Source organism: Panulirus ornatus, chromosome 55 (assembly GCF_036320965.1).
Source record: "Panulirus ornatus isolate Po-2019 chromosome 55, ASM3632096v1, whole genome shotgun sequence".
NCBI lineage: Eukaryota > Metazoa > Arthropoda > Malacostraca > Decapoda > Palinuridae > Panulirus > Panulirus ornatus.
The window spans coordinates 22,797,523-22,819,510 of record NC_092278.1 but is presented as its reverse complement, the minus strand read 5'-3'; the positions used below and the strand labels follow the sequence as shown (position 1 = coordinate 22,819,510).

The 21,988-nt window shown below is 39.2% G+C and overlaps 1 protein-coding gene across 4 annotated transcripts in view; it reads left to right on the top strand.

Annotated features, from left to right (window-relative positions):
* Tomosyn (syntaxin-binding protein tomosyn) overlaps positions 1 to 21,988 on the top strand; it is a 488,765-nt gene that overhangs the window by 418,415 nt on the left and 48,362 nt on the right. For all 4 annotated transcript variants that reach the window (XM_071693112.1, XM_071693113.1, XM_071693111.1 and 1 more), the window contains exon 19: positions 12,934 to 13,042. In XM_071693112.1, coding sequence (XP_071549213.1) covers positions 12,934 to 13,042 — 109 coding nt within the window. The remainder of the gene's footprint in view (positions 1 to 12,933; positions 13,043 to 21,988) is intronic.

Here is a 21,988-nt window from a genome sequence, read left to right as displayed (position 1 = left end):
TAGCATTGTATGGATATGAATCTTGGCCTGTAAATGGAACAGAAAGGAAGAGGATGGAACATATTGGAAATGGAATGCAACATCTGAGATATTGTATAGCATTAGGTGGGTTGATTTCTTAAGAAATTACAATGTGAGAGAGAAGTGTAGTGTAGTGGTTCATGTTACTGACCGTGATGAATTCACTGGCCACCCAGGGTCAAGTACATGAGCTCGAATCCTGGTTGCAACAGTCAGTCCACAGTCAGCCCAGCTGTTCACCCTTCCTTAGGGGTTGGTCAGTAAATTGAATGCGTAACTTAGGCTAAGGAACAGAGAATGGGGCCAAGTGAGGATATTCCCTCTAAGGCTCAGTCCTCTGTTCTTAATGCCACCTCACTAACAACCCAGGAAATGGCAAATATGTAGTGTTAAGAACAGAGGACTGAGCCTAAGAAAGAAAATTCTCTTTTAGCGCCCTCTTCTGTTCCTATTTTTGGAAAGTAAAATCTAGAGGGAAGGATTTCCAGCCCCCCACTCCCTCTCCTTTTAATGGCCTTTCACTACATGCAGGGAATACGTTGGAGGTATTATTACATGACAGCTAGAGACTGAGTGTGAACGAATGTGGCCTTTGTTGTCTTTTCCTAGCGCTACCTCGCACACATGAGGGGGAGGGGTTTTATTTCATGTGTGGCGGGATGGCGCTGGGAATGAATAAAGGCAGCCAGTATGAATTATGTACATGTGTATATATGTATATGTCTGTGTGTGTATATATATGTATACGTTGAGAGGTATAGGTATGTATAGTTGCATGTGTGGACGTGTATGTATATACATGTGTATGTGGGTGGGTTGGGCCATTCTTTCGTCTGTTTCCTTGCGCTACCCCGCTAACGCGGGAGACAACGACAAAGCAAAATAAAATAAATAAATATATATATATATATTTATTTATTTTTTTATTTTTTTTTTTTTTTCCAAAAGAAGGGACAGAGAAGGGGCCCAGGTGAGGATATTCCCTCAAAGGTCCAGTCCTCTGTTCTTAACGCAACCTCGCTAATGTAGGAGATGGCAAATAGTATGAAAGAAAATGAAAGAGATATATATATATATATATATATATATTCTTTCTTCTTTTAAACTATTCGCCATTTCCTGTGTTAGCAAGGTAGCGTTAAGAACAGAGGACTGGGCCTTTTTTGGAATATCCTCACCTGGCCCCCTCTGTTCCTTCTTTTGGAAAAAAAAAAAAAAAACGAGAGGGGATGATTTCCAGCCCCCCGCTCCCTCCCCTTTTAGTCGCCTTCTACGACATGCAGGAAATACGTGGGAAGTATTCTTAATCCCTATCCCCAGGGCTAATATATATATATATATATATATATATATATTATTATATTTTTTTTTATTATACTTTGTTGCTGTCTCCCGCGTTTGCGAGGTAGCGCAAGGAAACAGACGAAAGAAATGGCCCCCCCCCCATACACATGTATATACATACGTCCACACACACAAATATACATACCTACACAGCTTTCCATGGTTTACCCCAGACGCTTCACATGCCCTGCTTCAATCCACTGACAGCACGTCAACCCCGGTATACCACATCGCTCCAATTCACTCTATATTATCCCTGGGGATAGGGGAGAAAGAATACTTCCCACGTATTCCCTGCGTGTCGTAGAAGGCGACTAAAAGGGGAGGGAGCGGGTGGCTGGAAATCCTCCCCTCTCGTTTTTTTTTTTTAATTTTCCAAAAGAAGGAACAGAGAAGGGGGCCAGGTGAGGATTTTCCCTCTAAGGCCCAGTCCTCTGTTCTTAACGCTACCTCGCAAATGCGGGAAATGGCGAATCGTATGAAAAAAAAAAATATATATATATATATCCCTGGGGATAGGGGAGAAAGAATACTTCCCACGTATTCCCTGCGTGTCGTAGAAGGCGACTAAAAGGGAAGGGAGCGGGGGGCTGGAAATCCTCCCCTCTCGTTTTTTTTTTTTTTTCCAAAAGAAGGAACAGAGGAGAGGTCCAGGTGAGGATATTCCCTCAAAGGCCCAGTCCTCTGTTCTTAACGCTACCTCGCTATCGCGGGAAATAGCGAATAGTATGAAAAAAAAAATATATATATATATATATTTTTCTTTTCTTTTCTTTCAAACTATTCGCCATTTCCCGCATTAGCGAGGTAGCGTTAAGAACAGAGGACTGGGCCTTTGAGGGAATACCCTCACCTGGCCCAATTCTCTGTTCCTTCTTTTGGGAAAAAAAAAAAAAAAATATATATATATATATATATATATATATATATATATATATATATATATATATATATATATATATTTTTTTTTTTTTTGCTTTGTCGCTGTCTCCCGCATTTGCGAGGTAGCGCAAGGAAACAGACGAAAGAAATGGCCCAACCCACCCCCATACACATGTATATACATACATGTCCACACACGCAAATATACATACCTACACAGCTTTCCATGGTTTACCCCAGACGCTTCACATGCCCTGATTCAATCCACTGACAGCACGTCAACCCCGGTATACCACATCGATCCAATTCACTCTATTCCTTGCCCTCCTTTCACCTTCCTGCATGTTCAGGCCCCGATCACACAAAATCTATTTCACTCCATCTTTCCACCTCCAATTTGGTCTCCCACTTCTCTCGTTCCCTCCACCTCCGACACATATATCCTCTTGGTCAATCTTTCCTCACTCATTCTCTCCATGTGCCCAAACCATTTCAAAACACCCTCTTCTGCTCTCTCAACCACGCTCTTTTTATTTCCACACATCTCTCTTACCCTTGCGTTACTTACTCGATCAAACCACCTCACACCACACATTGTCCTCAAACATCTCATTTCCAGCACATCCATCCTCCTGCGCACAACTCTATCCATAGCCCATGCCTCGCAACCATACAACATTGTTGGAACCACTATTCCTTCAAACATACCCATTTTTGCTTTCCAAGATAATGTTCTCGACTTCCACACATTCTTCAAGGCTCCCAGGATTTTCGCCCCCTCCCCCACCCTATGATCCACTTCCGCTTCCGTGGTTCCATCCGCTGCCATATCCACTCCCAGATATCTAAAACACTTTACTTCCTCCAGTTTTTCTCCATTCAAACTTACCTCCCAATTGACTTGACCCTCAACCCTACTGTACCTAATTACCTTGCTCTTATTCACATTTACTCTTAACTTTCTTCTTTCACACACTTTACCAAACTCAGTCACCAGCTTCTGCAGTTTCTCACATGAATCAGCCACCAGCGCTGTATCATCAGCGAACAACAACTGACTCACTTCCCAAGCTCTCTCATCCCCAACAGACTTCATACTTGCCCCTCTTTCCAAAACTCTTGCATTCACCTCCCTAACAACCCCATCCATAAACAAATTAAACAACCATGGAGACATCACACACCCCTGCCGCAAACCTACCTTCACTGAGAACCAATCACTTTCCTCTCTTCCTACACGTACACATGCCTTACATCCTCGATAAAAACTTTTCACTGCTTCTAACAACTTGCCTCCCACACCATATATTCTTAATACCTTCCACAGAGCATCTCTATCAACTCTATCATATGCCTTCTCCAGATCCATAAATGCTACATACAAATCCATTTCTCACATACATTCTTCAAAGCAAACACCTGATCCACACATCCTCTACCACTTCTGAAACCACACTGCTCTTCCCCAATCTGATGCTCTGTACATGCCTTCACCCTCTCAATCAATACCCTCCCATATAATTTACCAGGAATACTCAACAAACTTATACCTCTGTAATTTGAGCACTCACTCTTATCCCCTTTGCCTTTGTACAATAGCACTATGCACGCATTCCGCCAATCCTCAGGCACCTCACCATGAGTCATACATACATTAAATAACCTTACCAACCAGTCAATAATACAGTCACCCCCTTTTTTAATAAATTCCACTGCAATACCATCCAAACCTGCTGCCTTGCCGGCTTTCATCTTCCGCAAAGATATATATATATATATATATATATATATATATATATATATATATATATATATATATATATATATATATATTATCCCTGGGGATAGGGGATTAAGAATACTTCCCACGTATTCCCTGCGTGTTGTAGAAGGCGACACGCACATGTACATAATTCATACAGTCTGCCCTTATTCATTCCCGTCGCCACCCTGCCACACATGAAATGACAACCCCCTCCCCCCACATGTGCGCGAGGTAGCGCTAGGAAAAGACAACAAAGGCCACATTCATTCACACTCAGTCTCTAGCTGTCATGTATAATGCACCGAAACCACAGCTCCCTTTCCACATCCAGGCCCCACAAAACTTTCCATGTTTACCCCAGATGCTTCACATGCCCTGGTTCAATCCATTTACAGCACGTTGACCCCAGTATACCACGTCGTTCCAATTCACTCTATTCTATACACCTGTCCATGCGTCCATACACCCACATATACATGCATATACATATCAACATATGCACATATATACATACACATACACAGACCTATACATATATACACATGTACATATTTGTACTTGCTTGCCTTCATCCATTTCTGGTGCAATCCAGCCCCACAGGCAACAGCATCACAACCCCCTACTTCAGCTAGGTATGTAAGCCTCGGACAATCCTCAGTGAATCCCACAGGCAGAAATATAATGGAACTGTTAAAATAACTTGGTACATAACACCCTTGCCAAAACTTCTCAACCTCTAAAGGCCACTTAGACCTTACTACTTTTGATATAATACTTTGAAATGGGAAAGCTTACCATGACATCCACAGCAGATATGTTGACATAACCATTAGCAATCATATTCTCATATTTCCATGATAGTCACCATATCAGCCTCTGCAGTGTTCATCCTGTATGCACAAGGGATGGCAACCCAAACAGCTGACTGGAACCTGTATTGATCAATCTTAGCATTAGACATATGTCATAAAAGCGTGGAAAAAGCAGTTAGGTGCATATTTCACCAGCAGATACTAAACATTATCATGCCTGCCATCCTCTCAAGAAATCCCAGAAGTCACACTTCATTACACCAATATTTTAGATTATGGTTGGATGTATGACATATTCCAACAGCATAGAGACCTCTGAGCAGCCTCATGGAAAACTCAAAGTATCACCACAAGTTGCACTGGGAAAACACAACACTACCCAAGCACAAAAACACAGGGACCCAGCACCATTCTGGTGAAGAGTTAGACTTTTACAGGGAAACCCCTGAGGTAGTATCAAATATCTGAAAGTCAACAATAACAAGACTAATGAGGATGAAAGTATGACAACTGAATTAATGAACAAAATATAACCACAATCATGAAAACAAAATTACTGATTGGTTGACTTAGAACAAGGAAAGAATCATCACATGTCAGAGCAAAGACTCAGTATGTTTATGTCATAGCAAATGACCCTCATTGACAAATAACATGCCAGGCCAGAGAACAGCCATCAGAAAACAGCCCTAGGGATAAACAGAATAGGTAAGAAACATATTAGTGTGCTACCTATTAAAGGCCCTCAGTCCCTTCCCAACATCTACAGTCCTATGCAAAAGAGAATACTTGACCCAAATTTTCAAAGACGCCAGATATCAATATCAGGAATGCAAGATGCAGGCCCCAAAAATTACTTGTGCAGTTGCGATAACAACAAAAAAATTTATCATATCTGAGGACAAAGAATGTATTGCATAGTTATACAAAGAGACAGACATAAGCAATCTTCAGCTAACTGTAGATCAACATTATGTAACACAAACTATTACAGTTAGGCACTCCAAAAATCATAGATTAATATGCGACCTTTAAACTGGGACAAGCATCATTTGTTGATGCCCAGTTAATACGACATTTATCTCTTGGGAGAAGCTTTTCATGCCACTGTTTTGAATTATGCACCAAATGTAGCATTTATGTATTCTTATAAATTTCAGCACTCTGCCTTAGCAAGAAAAAAAGGTAGAAAGGATTTATTGTTTTATTTTTTCAAATTTTTGCATGGGTATCTTTAATTCTGTAAGAATATATGTTTTTTAAGATTTTTTTTGCACTGTGTAGCATTTATAAACTTCATCACTCCAACTCAGCAAAACAAAACGAGGTAAATGAGTTAGTTTTCTATTTTTCAAACTTTTGCATGCATATCTAATTTTATAAGAATATGCTTTGAAGAGTATTTTTTCACATTATTTTGTGCAGTAACTTTTGAATAAGGGTTAGCCAATGCACTGTAGAAATCATCCTCAACAGAACATTGTCACAAAAATTCCCTCTACTAAGTGGGGTCCCTTAAGGCATTCACCTATCACCAACAAAATTCTCCCACCTGACAGGAACTCAGGTATCCTCTCTGCAGATGGGAACACACATACTAGTTTCAAGCAACACACTCCTATGAAGCACTCCTTTATGACATAACAGCTTCAGAAAAGGATTGTCAGATAAAAAGCATATTCACTGTAGTGATGCTGGGAATAACAAAACTAAATAACATAATCATAGAAGAACATATCTCAACAGAAGATTTGCAAAAATCCTGGCTCAGTTACCATTCCCACAAGGTTTGATAATGGATCACATCAAGAAAAGAACTGCAGGAGATTGTGACACCTTCCAGAGAGGTAAAATTTACACACAGTTAAAGCTGTGACCTTCCGTATTTTGATGTACTCTCCATTTCTTATGCATCGCTCATTCAAATCACACGTGTTAATGTTGCAGAGAATACACGATAGGGCATTACCATTCATCACAAATGAGAAGTACTCCTACATCGAAAACAATGAAGAACAGTGTGAACAACTAGAGATTAAACGATTTGGTACATGCTTAAGAGAAGTAACACTGAAAATTTGGCAGAAACTAGAAGACAAGGATCCACAGGCATATCCAAGACCTCGACAGTTGTATACACATGTAACTCCCATGGTTCTCATGAACTCCCAGAGCACTGAGAGTGGCTCCAGCTACCCATCAATATACACAATGAACAGTGCTTAGCTTAGTTCATTTACTTTCCCAAACACTGTTATGTACGCACAAACAGTGCTGGGAATATAAATGTAGCTTGGTACCAAAAACTCGTATCCAGCAAGCCACCCACACACACCTCAGAAAAACTTACATCATACACCTGTATGATCTTTTTTCTGTTTAAAAGTACTTTCTCCAGTCCAACCACTTCTTCTTTCTGATGAACCACTCTATTTGGAAATTTATTTGATTGTACATAGATGTTCTGGACTTTGCTTGCAAATGATTATGCCATGAAAGAGGTAACCTTCAGTGAGGCTGCATGTTTTTCAGTGGACAGAAAGGAATACAGTTATATTAAGAGTCTACTCACTCAAAAGAAGTCCATCATTTCCCTGCTCCTCAGGTGAAATGTCAAAGTTACAGGAGTCCATGAAAAGGGATTTGGAGTTGTTTAATGATAAAGATTATGGTATTTATTGTTGTACAACTCCAAAACCTCTTTCATGGGGTTCATTCAACTTTGAGGCTGCACTCCTAGTGAAAGCAGGGAAAAAATGGGGTCCTTTGAAATAAGAAGGTTCAAGAGGAAATAAGACAACTGTTCATCCATGCACAGTGATACAGGGACCCGAAGACTCTTCTACCCTGTTCAGCTGTCTCCTTTATATCTTCTTCCATATTATCAAACTTACCCATGGTAGCTTCCAGATACTTAAATTCTGTCTGCTCTTCCTTTCTTTCTACCCAATATCTGCAACAAAGTTTATAACACTTTCTTCTTTCAATTCTGTTGGGCTTTGAAGAATTCCCAATTTCACTCTGTTTCCCTTTAAACACCACATTACTTTTGCTCGTATTTACTTTCAGTCTCCTATGCTTACATTCTTCATAAAACACTTATAACGTTCTGCAACTCTTCACTCTCAACAAACAGCACAGTATCATCTACATACAGCCTTGTCACTATCCACCATGCTTCACCACCACACTCCATCTCTACATCCCTCTTCCCTGGTTATGCTTTCATCTCTTATGACTCCATCCATATATATGTTAAAAAGCCAGAGTGACATCACACAACCCTGCCTTACACACACACACACACACACACACACACACACACACACACACACACACACACACCTGTATACCGAAACTTATGCTTAACTCTCTATCCACTCTTACACATGCATTTGCTTTGACTCCATCCAACAGTTACTCTACCACATATATCTTTAACTTTAACATATTCCATAAACCATTGCAGTTGACTCTGTCATACACTTTTTCCATTTAGAGCAGATTTGTAACATTCATGCACCACCATGTGTAGGGGTATTGCTTACCATAATGAGTTTACTGTGACATTTGGTGTCAAGATAATGTTCATATGATTATCAGATTTATGGACTTTGTCATACTAGTCTTTTAGCAACTTCTGTATTAACTGTACCATCAAAACTAGTTATCTGTAGCAAAAGAACATTTAGTTTGAGTCTAATCTGTGATGTAAATGTGTTTCTGAACATCTTATTTTTTTGTATTTTACTGTAATTTTGACATTGATTAGTGCAATATGTATGTAAGTTTCATCTTTGATTTTCTTTATATGGTTTCTAGTGATAGGCTACATACTTCTTCAATCTACAAATATCTGTTATGGTTGGAATTCCTTTTATTTTCCGTTATGAAGATTATTTTCATAACTTCACCTCATTTCACTGTATTCTACCTTTCCTCTTTTTGCATTTAGTCAAGCTGAATTTCATAAATCATATGTTCACCAAGTTTGATCATGTTTGTGTCTCATTTTGGGTAATGGCAATCTTAAAAGTTATGTATCGCATAAGGGCGTCATCTGCAGGTTTAAGTTCATTGATAAGTCTTTTACATAGATGTGAAATAGCAGCAGCCAGAAGACAGCTTGTAAGACAATGGTGTTTCCTTTAACCAGCTTTCAAAAGGAACCTCTGGTGTCCTTTGCATCCTTCTGTTTAGGTAATTTTCAATTCTGTGAGTCAGTTATCTTCATACTCCATGAAAATCCACTCTTTTTCACAAATCTCATTTGGGAATAGTGTTGTATGCCTAAAGGCAGTCCAAGTACACACAGCCCACTCTCATCCTTATTTTCCTGGCTTGCACTTAGTTGGTCATAGAAGTCTTAGAAATTCATTATGCATGGCAAGTTTACTCCTAACCAGTGCCTCCTTTAACTTAGGCAGAGTCTGCTTTTGATTAATTCCCTGTTCTTATTGACTACCTTTTCATGTGTTATATTCTTCAGATACTTTTGTTGTGATACCAGCCTGTACTTATGTGAAATTGTTCTCATGCTTTTCTTGAAATAGACACAACTCACTCTCTTTTACTTCCTTAGCACTGGTAAGTGTTTTACAAAGTTCCTTAACATCTTAGTGCCTTGTTATCTGTGTCTGCTTTTTGCATGAGCACATGGGATGAGATTTTGATAGGGCTATGTTCCTCATATGGATCTAGATTCTTCAATAACTAGTTTGTATTTTACCTAACAGTCCCATACATACTGTGGTCTTTCCCATTCCATTTAGTTAATGTTAGTAGTATCATGTCTTCCACTGTGAAAACATTTTATAACTTAGCATTTAGCTCCTCACATATTTTCCTTTAGAATACCAAAAACCTTTCCTTCTGAGTCCTTCATTCTGAATATCAGTTCAATAAATCATTTTGAAACTTTTGATAATCACTGCCTTTTCTGCAATTTTTTTTTCTAATTTCACAGGACTACTTTCTTGATTTACATCCTCACAGTAGTAAATGGTTACTTTTCTTACGCTTTTAACATCTGTTAAACCATGAATCTTTCTTTTATTTGTTTCTTCTTGCATATCAAATCATTCAAGCATATCTTTTGATTTCATTTTGGACATGACAGAACCTCTTATAGCAGTATTTCATACTTTGACTGTTGAATTCCATACCCCAGTATGTGTTCCTTAAGAATTTGTTTAGCTTTTTAAAGTATCATTTCTTTGTATCCTCTTAGTGTTTGTGTTCCTTTGTTTACATTGCTATTTCTTCAGTATACATATACCATGATTTTAGTATTGGATGATCACATTTCCCAAGTGAGATACCATACAGATTGTTTTCCATTTCCAGGATACTGTAAGTAGTCAGTAGGAACCTTGGGTAGGAGCCTCTGCAAACACTGCACGAGAAACACCCCCTGTCAGTGGCCTGTCCAGGGTGAGGCACTAAAGGCTAGGTAGTGGCACTGAAGGTCACTGGTTCTGGAGGCTCTATTGCTGTGGCCAGCCCTTTGAGGGGGTTCCAGGAGGGAATAAGCATCAGAGATATAGATAGATGCAAGTAGAAATGAGTTCAAATGTGGCATTGCCAGACTCCACCTGCATGAGTTTACACTATGAGAGAAAAGTCACTTTATTAAAGGCTGTATAATTGAGAGTACAGGATCACTAAGGAACTACTCACTCCAAAGTAGTCCACATTTTCCTGCTATTGGAGTATGCAGCCTTTAGGCTGCACGAGCATCTGGAAAAAGGTCCTGAGTAACACTAAGACAACTTTCTTAGAAAGTGGTCCTGTTTTTAGAAAGAGGCCTATGTAATTATGAATATATCTATCTATTCTATCCCTTGGGATAGGGGAGAAAGAATACTTCCCACGTATTCCCTGCATGACTAAAAGGGAAGGGAGGGAAATCCTCCCCTCTCTTTTTTTTTTTTCTTTTAATTTTCCAAAAGAAGGAACAGAGAAGGGGGCCAGGTGAGGATATTCCCTCAAAGGCTCAGTCCTCTGTTCTTAACGCTACCTTGCTAATGCGGGAAATGGCAAATAGTATAATAAAAAAAAAATCTATGTATTCTATCTACATATGTCTTTGACACCTGTTCCCACTTATACCTTCCTCAAGGAAGTGGCCATGGCAATAGAGACTCCATAACTTATGAACTCCAATTCTGTTTCTTAACCTTTAGTGCCTCACCCTTAACAGGCAACTGGTAGAGGGCTACTCTAGTGCAGTGTTTTCAGAGGTTCCTACCTAATGTTGCTACTGATTACTCCTACCTAATGTTCCTGCCAACTACTTCTATCCTAATGTTTTTAGCTAATTCTCCTACCTGAATGTTCGTAACTGCTGCTTCTATCTATTGCTCCTACCATTTTGCCAAAAGGCAGGGCTAGCACATAGTGCTTATCTTAGAAAAATTAAGTTACGAAGAATGAGTTGTGTGAGTTAAGTGTTGTCAAGTGTTATGTATGACAAGGAGAGATTATATGTTTGTGGACGGAATGGTAGTAATTCACATGTGGGTGAAGCAGAAAGAAAAGACGGTTACCTGGGTCAGGAGTACAACATGACAACCACTAAAGTGCTGGCTCACTATGTAGCCGTCACTAACCCTCCTGATACCCAGGTGTGTAGTACTGTTGATATACGTCCCTGGTCGGTGGTTGCCTACCAGCCACAACCTACCATTATATAATTATAAATTAAATATTTTATCCCTGAGGTTAGGGGAGAAAGAATACTTTCCACATATTCCCTGTGTGTCGTAGAAGGCTACTAAAAGGGGTGGGAGTGGGGGGCTGGAAATCCTCCCCTCCAGTTTTTACTTTTCCAAAAGAAAGAACAGAAAAGTAGGTTAAGTGAGGAGTTACTCTCAAAGGCTTGGCTCTCTGTTCTTGATGCTACTTCACTAAAGTTGGAAATGGCAAATATGTATAAAAAAAATATATAAATGTATATATAATTCAAATGTTGATGGTGTATCAGCTCTTCTAACTCAATTGTTCTCAGTTATATTTTAGTATAAGAGGTTTTCTTGAACACATTGTCAAGGTTTATGCTGTCTTCTTTTTTTAGTTTCTTGCAGATCCAACCGTTTTTAGTCAAATTTCTTATAGTTAAAATCTCCACCATTAGAGCTTATCTATTGCTAAATAAGCTTGTTCATTTTCTCCCATCATCATCCTGACTATACTGTAATTATTTTCATGATATTGTTAATCTGCTTTCCCATATCATTTAAGATGATTTTACGTAACAAAACAGTCAGGGAGGTGTTTTTAATTGCTACAACATTCATTACATATTGTCTGCGAGAATCCTCGTGTACCGTTGAATGATAGGTAGTCTTTTACAAGAAGTATCATACATCCTTCATCACTTCAGTTCTTCCTTTCAACTTCCTTACCATATGATTTTCATGGTCATTCATGCGTTTAGTGGGTGTCTAGATATATGGTTTCTCTTGGACCCCTCATTTTTCATGTTCGTAGTTTTTCTTTAATCCTTTTCTTACTATACCATTCATCTCTTATTTTTAATGCTCATGATATATTAGTGTATGCATGTGCTTGTTTTTTATTCCTATGTGTTAGTTTTTTCCATGAGGGAAGTTTTATGTTCATGAAACCCCATCTTGTTAAAATCATATTTCTATCATATATTTAAAACTTTCAATTTTCTTAATGCCACCAGCATGTACTGGCATTGGGAAACAAAAAAAAATCATGCAGTAGAAATGCAAGTGTAGGCTTTGATATTGTCTAATGCTTGTAAATGTTGCTAACACTGGGAGATCTGTTCTCTACTTATTGTGATTATTTTTTATCATTATTTACTACCATTATTTTCCTCTCCTTTTCTTTGATACTTGGTATTTCTTTTAACCCCTTTCTCCTGGGATAGTCCCTTGTGTGTTTCTCATTCTTTTCCCAAGTGCTCAACACACCAATCCAATTTCATGGCATAGTTACTTATGTATTTTTCATTCTTTTGCCAAGTGCTCTTCTCATAAGTCCAATCCCACATGTCTGTGAAGGATGGAATTTGTGTACGGGATGGAATGATAATGTTAGAATAACTAAGATTTATGGTTTTCATTCTTCCCACAGATAGTGTTTGTCTAGTTTGTTACGTCGCAACAGGACACCTCTCTGTATTTAGTTTGCCAAGTTTGCGTCAATTAATATACGTGGACTTCCTACCCTTAGTGGACCTTAGGTAAGGGAAACTTCAGTAATAGAGATAACATGGCATAGAAGCTTCATTTTACATTTGAAGTGTACTGGTATTTAATTTTCAGTTATGTTATTGTGTCGGATAGGTACATACATTTATGCTGTGTGTGTGTGTGTGTGTGTGTGTATATATATATATATATATATATATATATATATATATATATATATAAACCATGGAAAGCTGTGTAGGTATGTATATTTGCGTGTGTGGACGTATGTATATACATGTGTATGGGGGTGGGTTGGGCCATTTCTTTCGTCTGTTTCCTTGCGCTACCTCGCAAACGCGGGAGACAGCGACAAAGCAAAAAAAAAAAAATATATATATATATATATATATATATATATATATATATATATATATATATATATATATATATATATATATATATGCATATGTATATATTATATTTAACATGTATTGGACACATGGAAAGATGATAATGATTAACCTATAGGTACTGAATATTTGAATCCTGGTCTGACTGCAAACCAGCCCTCCACACAGTGGGACTCTTGTTCAAATCCTAAGTGCCCATAGGTGAATCATTATATTCCCTGCGTGTCGTAGAAGGCGACTAAAAGGGGAGGGAGCGGGGGGCTGGAAATCCTCCCCTCTTGTTTTTTTTAATTTTCCAAGAGAAGGGGGCCAGGTGAGGATATTCCCTCAGAGGCCCAGTCCTCTGTTCTTAACGCTACCTTGCTAATGCGGGAAATGGCGAATAGTTTGAAAAGAAAATATATATATATATATATATATATATATATATATATATATATATATATATATTATATATATATATATATATATATATATATATATATATATATATATATATATATATATATTATATATATATATATATATATATATATATATATATATATATATATATATATATATATATATATATTTTTTTTTTTTTTTTTTCATACTATTCGCCATTTCCCGCGATAGCGAGGTAGCGTTAAGAAAAGAGGACTGGGCCTTTGAGGGAATATCCTCACCTGGCCTTCTTCTCTGTTCCTTCTTTTGGAAAAAAAAAAAAAAAAAAAACGAGAGGGGAGGATTTCCAGCCCCCCGCTCCCTTCTCTTTTAGTCGCCTTCTACGACATGCAGGGAATACGTGGGAAGTATATATACACACACACATACACACACATAAACACACTGCAAACACCATTCAGCGTATCACAAGACCTTTCATGCACATGATGCAACTACCATAAGGAAAATACCATGCTCTTACTAATCAGTTGCCCTTTACTTTCTGCATATACACACACACACACATCACAACAGTTTATGACCATTGGTCCCAACCAGTGAACATGGCCAGCTGCTTGAGTTCTGCAGGAGCCTCTTAGAAAGATAGGAGGGACTTCTGGGGCAGGAAGGATGGTATTGCAGTGGAATTTATTAAAAAGGGGGGTGACTGTATTGTTGACTGGTTGGTAAGGTTATTTAATGTATGTATGACTCATGGTGAGGTGCCTGAGGATTGGCGGAATGCGTACATAGTGCCATTGTACAAAGGCAAAGGGGATAAGAGTGAGTGCTCAAATTACAGAGGTATAAGTTTGTTGAGTATTCCTGGTAAATTATATGGGAGGGTATTGATTGAGAGGGTGAAGGCATGTACAGAGCATCAGATTGGGGAAGAGCAGTGAGGTTTCAGAAGTGGTAGAGGATGTGTGGATCAGGTGTTTGCTTTGAAGAATGTATGTGAGAAATACTTAGAAAAGCAAATGGATTTGTATGTAGCATTTATGGATCTGGAGAAGGCATATGATAGAGTTGATAGAGATGCTCTGTGGAAGGTATTAAGAATATATGGTGTGGGAGGCAAGTTGTTAGAAGCAGTGAAAAGTTTTTATCGAGGATGTAAGGCATGTGTACGTGTAGGAAGAGAGGAAAGTGATTGGTTCTCAGTGAATGTAGGTTTGCGGCAGGGGTGTGTGATGTCTCCATGGTTGTTTAATTTGTTTATGGATGGGGTTGTTAGGGAGGTAAATGCAAGAGTCCTGGAAAGAGGGGCAAGTATGAAGTCTGTTGGGGATGAGAGAGCTTGGGAAGTGAGTCAGTTGTTGTTCGCTGATGATACAGCGCTGGTGGCTGATTCATGTGAGAAACTGCAGAAGCTGGTGACTGAGTTTGGTAAAGTGTGTGGAAGAAGAAAGTTAAGAGTAAATGTGAATAAGAGCAAGGTTATTAGGTACAGTAGGGGTGAGGGTCAAGTCAATTGGGAGGTGAGTTTGAATGGAGAAAAACTGGAGGAAGTGAAGTGTTTTAGATATCTGGGAGTGGATCTGTCAGCGGATGGAACCATGGAAGCGGAAGTGGATCATAGGGTGGGGGAGGGGGCGAAAATTTTGGGAGCCTTGAAAAATGTGTGGAAGTCGAGAACATTATCTCGGAAAGCAAAAATGGGTATGTTTGAAGGAATAGTGGTTCCAACAATGTTGTATGGTTGCGAGGCGTGGGCTATGGATAGAGATGTGCGCAGGAGGATGGATGTGCTGGAAATGAGATGTTTGAGGACAATGTGTGGTGTGAGGTGGTTTGATCGAGTAAGTAACGTAAGGGTAAGAGAGATGTGTGGAAATAAAAAGAGCGTGGTTGAGAGAGCAGAAGAGGGTGTTTTGAAATGGTTTGGGCACATGGAGAGAATGAGTGAGGAAAGATTGACCAAGAGGATATATGTGTCGGAGGTGGAGGGAACGAGGAGAAGAGGGAGACCAAATTGGAGGTGGAAAGATGGAGTGAAAAAGATTTTGTGTGATTGGGGCCTGAACATGCAGGAGGGTGAAAGGAGGGCAAGGAATAGAGTGAATTGGAGCGATGTGGTATACAGGGGTTGACGTGCTGTCAGTGGATTGAATCAAGGCATGTGAAGCGTCTGGGGTAAACCATGGAAGGCTGTGTAGGTATGTATATTTGCGTGTGTGGACGTATGTACATGTGTATGGGGGGGGGGATGGGCCATTTCTTTCGTCTGTTTCCTTGCGCTACCTCGCAAACGCGGGAGACAGCGACAAAGTATGAAAAAAAAAAAAAAAAAAAATATATATATATATATATATATATATATATATATATATATATATATATATATATATATATATATAATCCCTGGGGATAGGGGATTAAGAATACTTCCCACGTATTCCCTGTGTGTCGTAGAAGGCGACTAAAAGGGGAGGGAGTGGGGGGCTGGAAATCCTCCCCTCTCCTTTTTTTTTTTTCCCAAAAGAAGGAACAGAGGGGGCCAGGTGAGGATATTCCAAAAAAGGCCCAGTCCTCTGTTCTTAATGCTACCTCGCTAATGCGGGAAATGGCGAATAGTTTGAAAAAAAAAAAAATATATATATATATATATATATATATATATATATGATAGAGTTGATAGAGATGCTCTGTGGAAGGTATTAAGAATATATGGTGTGGGAGGCAAGTTGTTAGAAGCAGTGAAAAGTTTTTATCGAGGATGTAAGGCATGTGTACGTGTTGGAAGAGAGGAAAGTGATTGGTTCTCAGTGAATGTAGGTTTGCGGCAGGGGTGTGTGATGTCTCCATGGTTGTTTAATTTGTTTATGGATGGGGTTGTTAGGGAGGTAAATGCAAGAGTCCTGGAAAGAGGGGCAAGTATGAAGTCTGTTGGGGATGAGGGAGCTTGGGAAGTGAGTCAGTTGTTATTCGCTGATGATACAGTGCTGGTGGCTGATTCATGTGAGAAACTGCAGAAGCTGGTGACTGAGTTTGGTAAAGTGTGTGGAAGAAGAAAGTTAAGAGTAAATGTGAATAAGAGCAAGGTTATTAGGTACAGTAGGGTTGAGGGTCAAGTCAATTGGGAGGTGAGTTTGAATGGAGAAAAACTGGAGGAAGTGAAGTGTTTTAGATATCTGGGAGTGGGTCTGGCAGCGGATGGAACCATGGAAGCGGAAGTGGATCATAGGGTGGGGGAGGGGGTGAAAATTCTGGGGGCCTTGAAGAATGTGTGGAAGTCGAGAACATTATCTCGGAAAGCAAAAATGGGTATGTTTGAAGGAATAGTGGTTCCAACAATGTTGTATGGTTGCGAGGCGTGGGCTATGGATAGAGTTGTGCGCAGGAGGATGGATGTGCTGGAAATGAGATGTTTGAGGACAGAGAAGGGGGCCAGGTGAAGATATTCCCTCAAAGGCCCAGTCCTCTGTTCTTAACGCAACCTCGCTAATGCGGGAAAGGGCGAATAGTATGAAAGAAAGAAAGAAAGATATATATAGGTTCAGTATATATATGTATGTATATATATGTAGGTTCAGTAGGGTTGAAGGACGAGTTGATTGAGAGGTAAGTTTGAATGGAGAAAAACTGGAGGAAGTGAAGTGTTTTATTTATTTGGGAGCGAATAGAACCATGGAAGCAGAAGTGAGTCACAGGGTGGGGGAGGGGGCAAAGGCTCTAGGAGCATTGAAGAATGTGTGGAAGGTAAGAACATTATCTCAGAGAGCAAAAGTGGGTATGTTTGAAAGGATAGTGGTTCCAACAGTGTTATATGGTTGCAAGGCATGGGCTATAGATAGGGTGATAGGGTTGTGTGGATGTGTTGGAAATGAAATGTTTGAGGACAATATGTGGTGTGAGGTGGTTTGATCGAGTAAGTAATGAAAGGGTAAGAGAGATGTGTGGTAATTAAAAGAGTGTCGTTGAGAGAGCAGAAGAGGGTGTGTTGAAATGGTTTGATCACATGAAAGAAACTGTGGGAGTTTGAGGCCTAAAAATGCAGGAAGGTGTGAGGCATGCATGAGATAGAGGTAAATGAATTGATGTTGTATACAGGAAACAGTTTGTTGTCATTGCACTGAGCCAAGGTATATGAAGCAGTCATGGAAACCACTGCTAATATAATCTCTAAAAGACATACTTTTAGATGGCACCCCTTCATAAACAAAGGGAACTACAAGACCCACAGCATCAACTATGGTGCATGTTGAAAGAAATCCACACTTGCACCAATTTATCCCCCACCCATGAAGCACAACTGACCCAATCCAGTGACATTCCTTGACCTAAAGAATGTGCAAACATTCTCATGGGGCACTTCATAGAATCATCCTCACACCTAAACAGCAAACTCATGAAAAACCTACTCAAAATCCATCTATAAACAACTGCTCACCCACCTATCACTCCCACTGATACAAGCAGTGCAGTTGAAAGTTGAAGAACTCTCCAGCATCAGGCCCTAATAATATAGCAAACTTTCACATAAAACCAGATGGCCTGGTTGCAGTCCAGTTCTTTACAGATATCTTCAACCACTCTTAGTTACACAGCAAAATTCATATTACCTAGAAACTTGCCAACATTGATATTAATGCCAGTCCTAAATCCTACCAAACCATCCAATTTCCCTTCCTCCTACCACCCTATATCATTAATGTCTTTAGCACCTAATCTCTCTTAAGTACTGAGCCACAAATGAATCAGGCAAAATATCCCACTCTCCCTTGCACAGCATGGCTTTAGACCCAACCACTCCTCCATCATGCTACACACAGACATCACACTACATATCCTAGAAAGCTTCAACAAACCACAACTCATATTCCACACAATAGAAGTGGCAATGGACATCAACAAAGCATTTGACACTGTCCACCAACACATGCCCACACAAAAGATACTTGACACCAATCTCCACAACATAAACTGTTTGAACAAGTTCATAATCATTCATCATGCTAGAATCACTCACAATAGGTTTAGTTTAAAATCCTTAAGGATTGCAATAAAGTACCCCAAAGAGCAATTCTTTCTCCAGCTCTCTTCAGTCACTTCCTACATGACCTATTACCTCCAGTATATTACAGTTTGAAGGTTTTTTGATTTCCAAACATCATAATCACATCACAGCACTCTGACACTGTAATAGCAACAACAAACATGCAGCACTTTATAACACAATGGCTAACCGAGACCAGTATGTCTGCATCTTCACAGAAGTCTTCATTTACCCTTTTAACCCCAGACAAACACAAAGGAAGGAAAGAGAAGGCAAAGAAGGGTTAGGATTGGTCCTCTGAATAGATGATAGACTCAGATTTCAAGAACTAGTGGAAGGTGACCCACTCGGACAATACATAATGGGAAGAGTTTTTAGGGAAGAAGTACGTGGTGGTATTGATATTATATCATCCTGAAAAACAAAGTGACAAGCTAGATCAATTATACAATGATAACAGTGAAGGAGCAGTCAGGTTGGTACATGAAGCAGTGAAACACTGTCTTTCTAAATGATGGTAAAGCACTGATAGTAGGGAATTTTAATTATAAAGAGATAGACTGGGAGAACATGGATTCTCATGGTGATAGGGAGCCATAGAAATACAGATTTTTAGAGTTTATACTGGAAATTTTCCTATACCATGTCACTGAACACAAGGATGAGAGGGATCGGTACACTCATTGCTAGATCTTATCTTCACACAAGCTAGCATGGATATTGAGTGTTATATATGATATACCATTTGGAAAAAGTGATCATTTAATACTCAGGTGACTATGTAATAAATGAAGACAATAAAAGAGCAGAGGTGAATCATAAAGACATAATGAAGAAATATGATTGTTGAAGCTACACAAACCTCAACTTTTTCTGTGATGATGTAGATTCAGAAATGGAGTTCATCATCCAGGAATCAGGGCTTTGGAATGAGAGGTTCTGTGAAATATCCTGTGATGGAGTAGAAACATAGGTACCTCAAGCCTCAAATACAGAGGGAATGAGAAGAAAGAGAATAGAATGGTATAATTAAAGTTGTCAAAAAGCAGTGGAGCTTTGAGATGTGCATTGAGAAATATATAGACAGCACACTAGCCAGCCAGCATTTGTCAGGTCTAAAAGTTAAACAAGGAATGAGTGTATCAGAATAAGAAAGGAGGAACAAAGAAACTTTAAAAAGAATATTGTGGACAAGGCAAGAGAAAACCAAAACATTTACATAAATTTATCAAGAGTCAGTAGTTAGTTATGGAGTAGCTAATCAGGCTAAGGGACTCAGAGGGGGGAAAATTGTAGAGGATGATGTAAGGGTATAGGAGGAACTTAACAACAAGTTCGAAAGTGTTTTCAGTGAAGGACACTGTAGCCTCAACACAAGGGAGATGTAATGTGGAGGGAGTTTTAGAAGTTATTGAGATTTTTATAAAAAATATTATGATATAAAATACTAAAAGGACTTGACGTATACAAGGGTCATGGTTCGATATTATCAACAGAATGCTGAAAGGACTTTACTTTTCAAGGGTCATGATTCTGATGAAATTTCACCATATATGCTGAAAGATGTGTGCATATACAGTAGGTAAACCATTTGAAATACTGTTCAAGATGTTTCAAGATGTCATTGAAGAGGTAAGGTGTTGAAAGAATGGAAAAGGGGTAAACATTATTCCTATCTATGAGAAAGACCAGGAACAGGTGCTGAACTGCAGACTGGTCTCACTGATGTGTGTGGTGTGTAAGGTTCTGAAGAAGATTATTAGAAAGCAGTCAGATGAGAGACAGCTTGGTGTTAAGGAAAAGAGGTCATGTGTGACAAACCTCATAGAGTTCTACATGAGAGAAAGATAAGTCCTAAACAAAAGGGAAGGCTGCATATGTTGTTTGAATCTGGACTACTAGAAAGCATTTGACATTGTGCCACATGGGAAGCTGATTAAAAAGGTGGATTACATGGCAAGAATAAGGGAAAAACTCCTTTAATGGGTAAAAGATCATCTCGGTGGGAGGGAACAGAGAACATATGTTAGGGGAGCCTTCTTCAGATGGGTCATGGTGACCTGCATAGTACCAGATGGTTCTGTTCAGGAACCATTACTCATTTTTATCTATGTAAATGATTTACCTAAATGGTTGGACTCCTACCTGAACATGTTTGCAGGTGATGCAAAGGTCATAGGGAAGTGAAGAGCAAGAACGAACGCATTGCCTTACAAGGAGACCTAAACAGCTGCAGAGTAGATTTGAAATAATGAGGATGTTACAGAGTGAAAGAGGGCCTCAATATAGTTATTATTTAGCTGGAAATAAGCTCCAGGATTCTGTGTCTAAGAAATACTTGGGGGTTGACATTGTCCCTAACCAGTCTCAAATTTGGAGGATAACTAAGGAGATTAGTGGTCTTCCAGCAGATCCTAACAGTATCAGAATAGCTTTCAAGTATATGGATAAGGAAATGTTTAGCAAGATATGCATGTCCCACATAAGGCCATGACTGAAATGTGTATCTGAAGTTGTGTCACCCCACATAAAGAAGCACAAAGAGCTAATGAAGGATATCCTCATGGGGGCAACAAAGGCTAAAGGCTTTAGATTTCCCCGCTTTGGAAGTGAGAAGAGTAAGGGTGACCTGATTGTAACCTTAAACTTTTTAAAACATTGATGAAGTGGATAATGAACAATTCTTCAAAAGATGTAAGTATAGAGCAACCAGAGGACATAATGTGCAATTAAGTAAGAAACTTGGTATAAAGGTTGTAAAACAGTACTTTCAAAGAATAAGAGTGGTGAATGAATGGAATAGAATGACTGAGGACATGTTAATGCAGACACCATACATAGATTTAAGAAGCAATATTATACCAGAACATGTTCAAGAGAAGGGACCCTTTGAGTACCATACAAATAGACAACTACACCCATGGTCTTCTATAATGTAGTGGTTAGTGTTGCTGACCATGAATCATGTACTAGTCCACCTATGTTTGAATCCTGAATGCTGCAGTCAGCCCACAGCCAACCCAGCTGTTTGTTCTCTTAGGTCTGGTCAGTAAATAGGTACCTGGCTCAGGCTGGGTTGTGTGTGTTTGTATTTACACATCAGAGTAAAGACATGGTACATGTGCACAAAGTTAAGAGACATGGCAAGATGAGTTTAA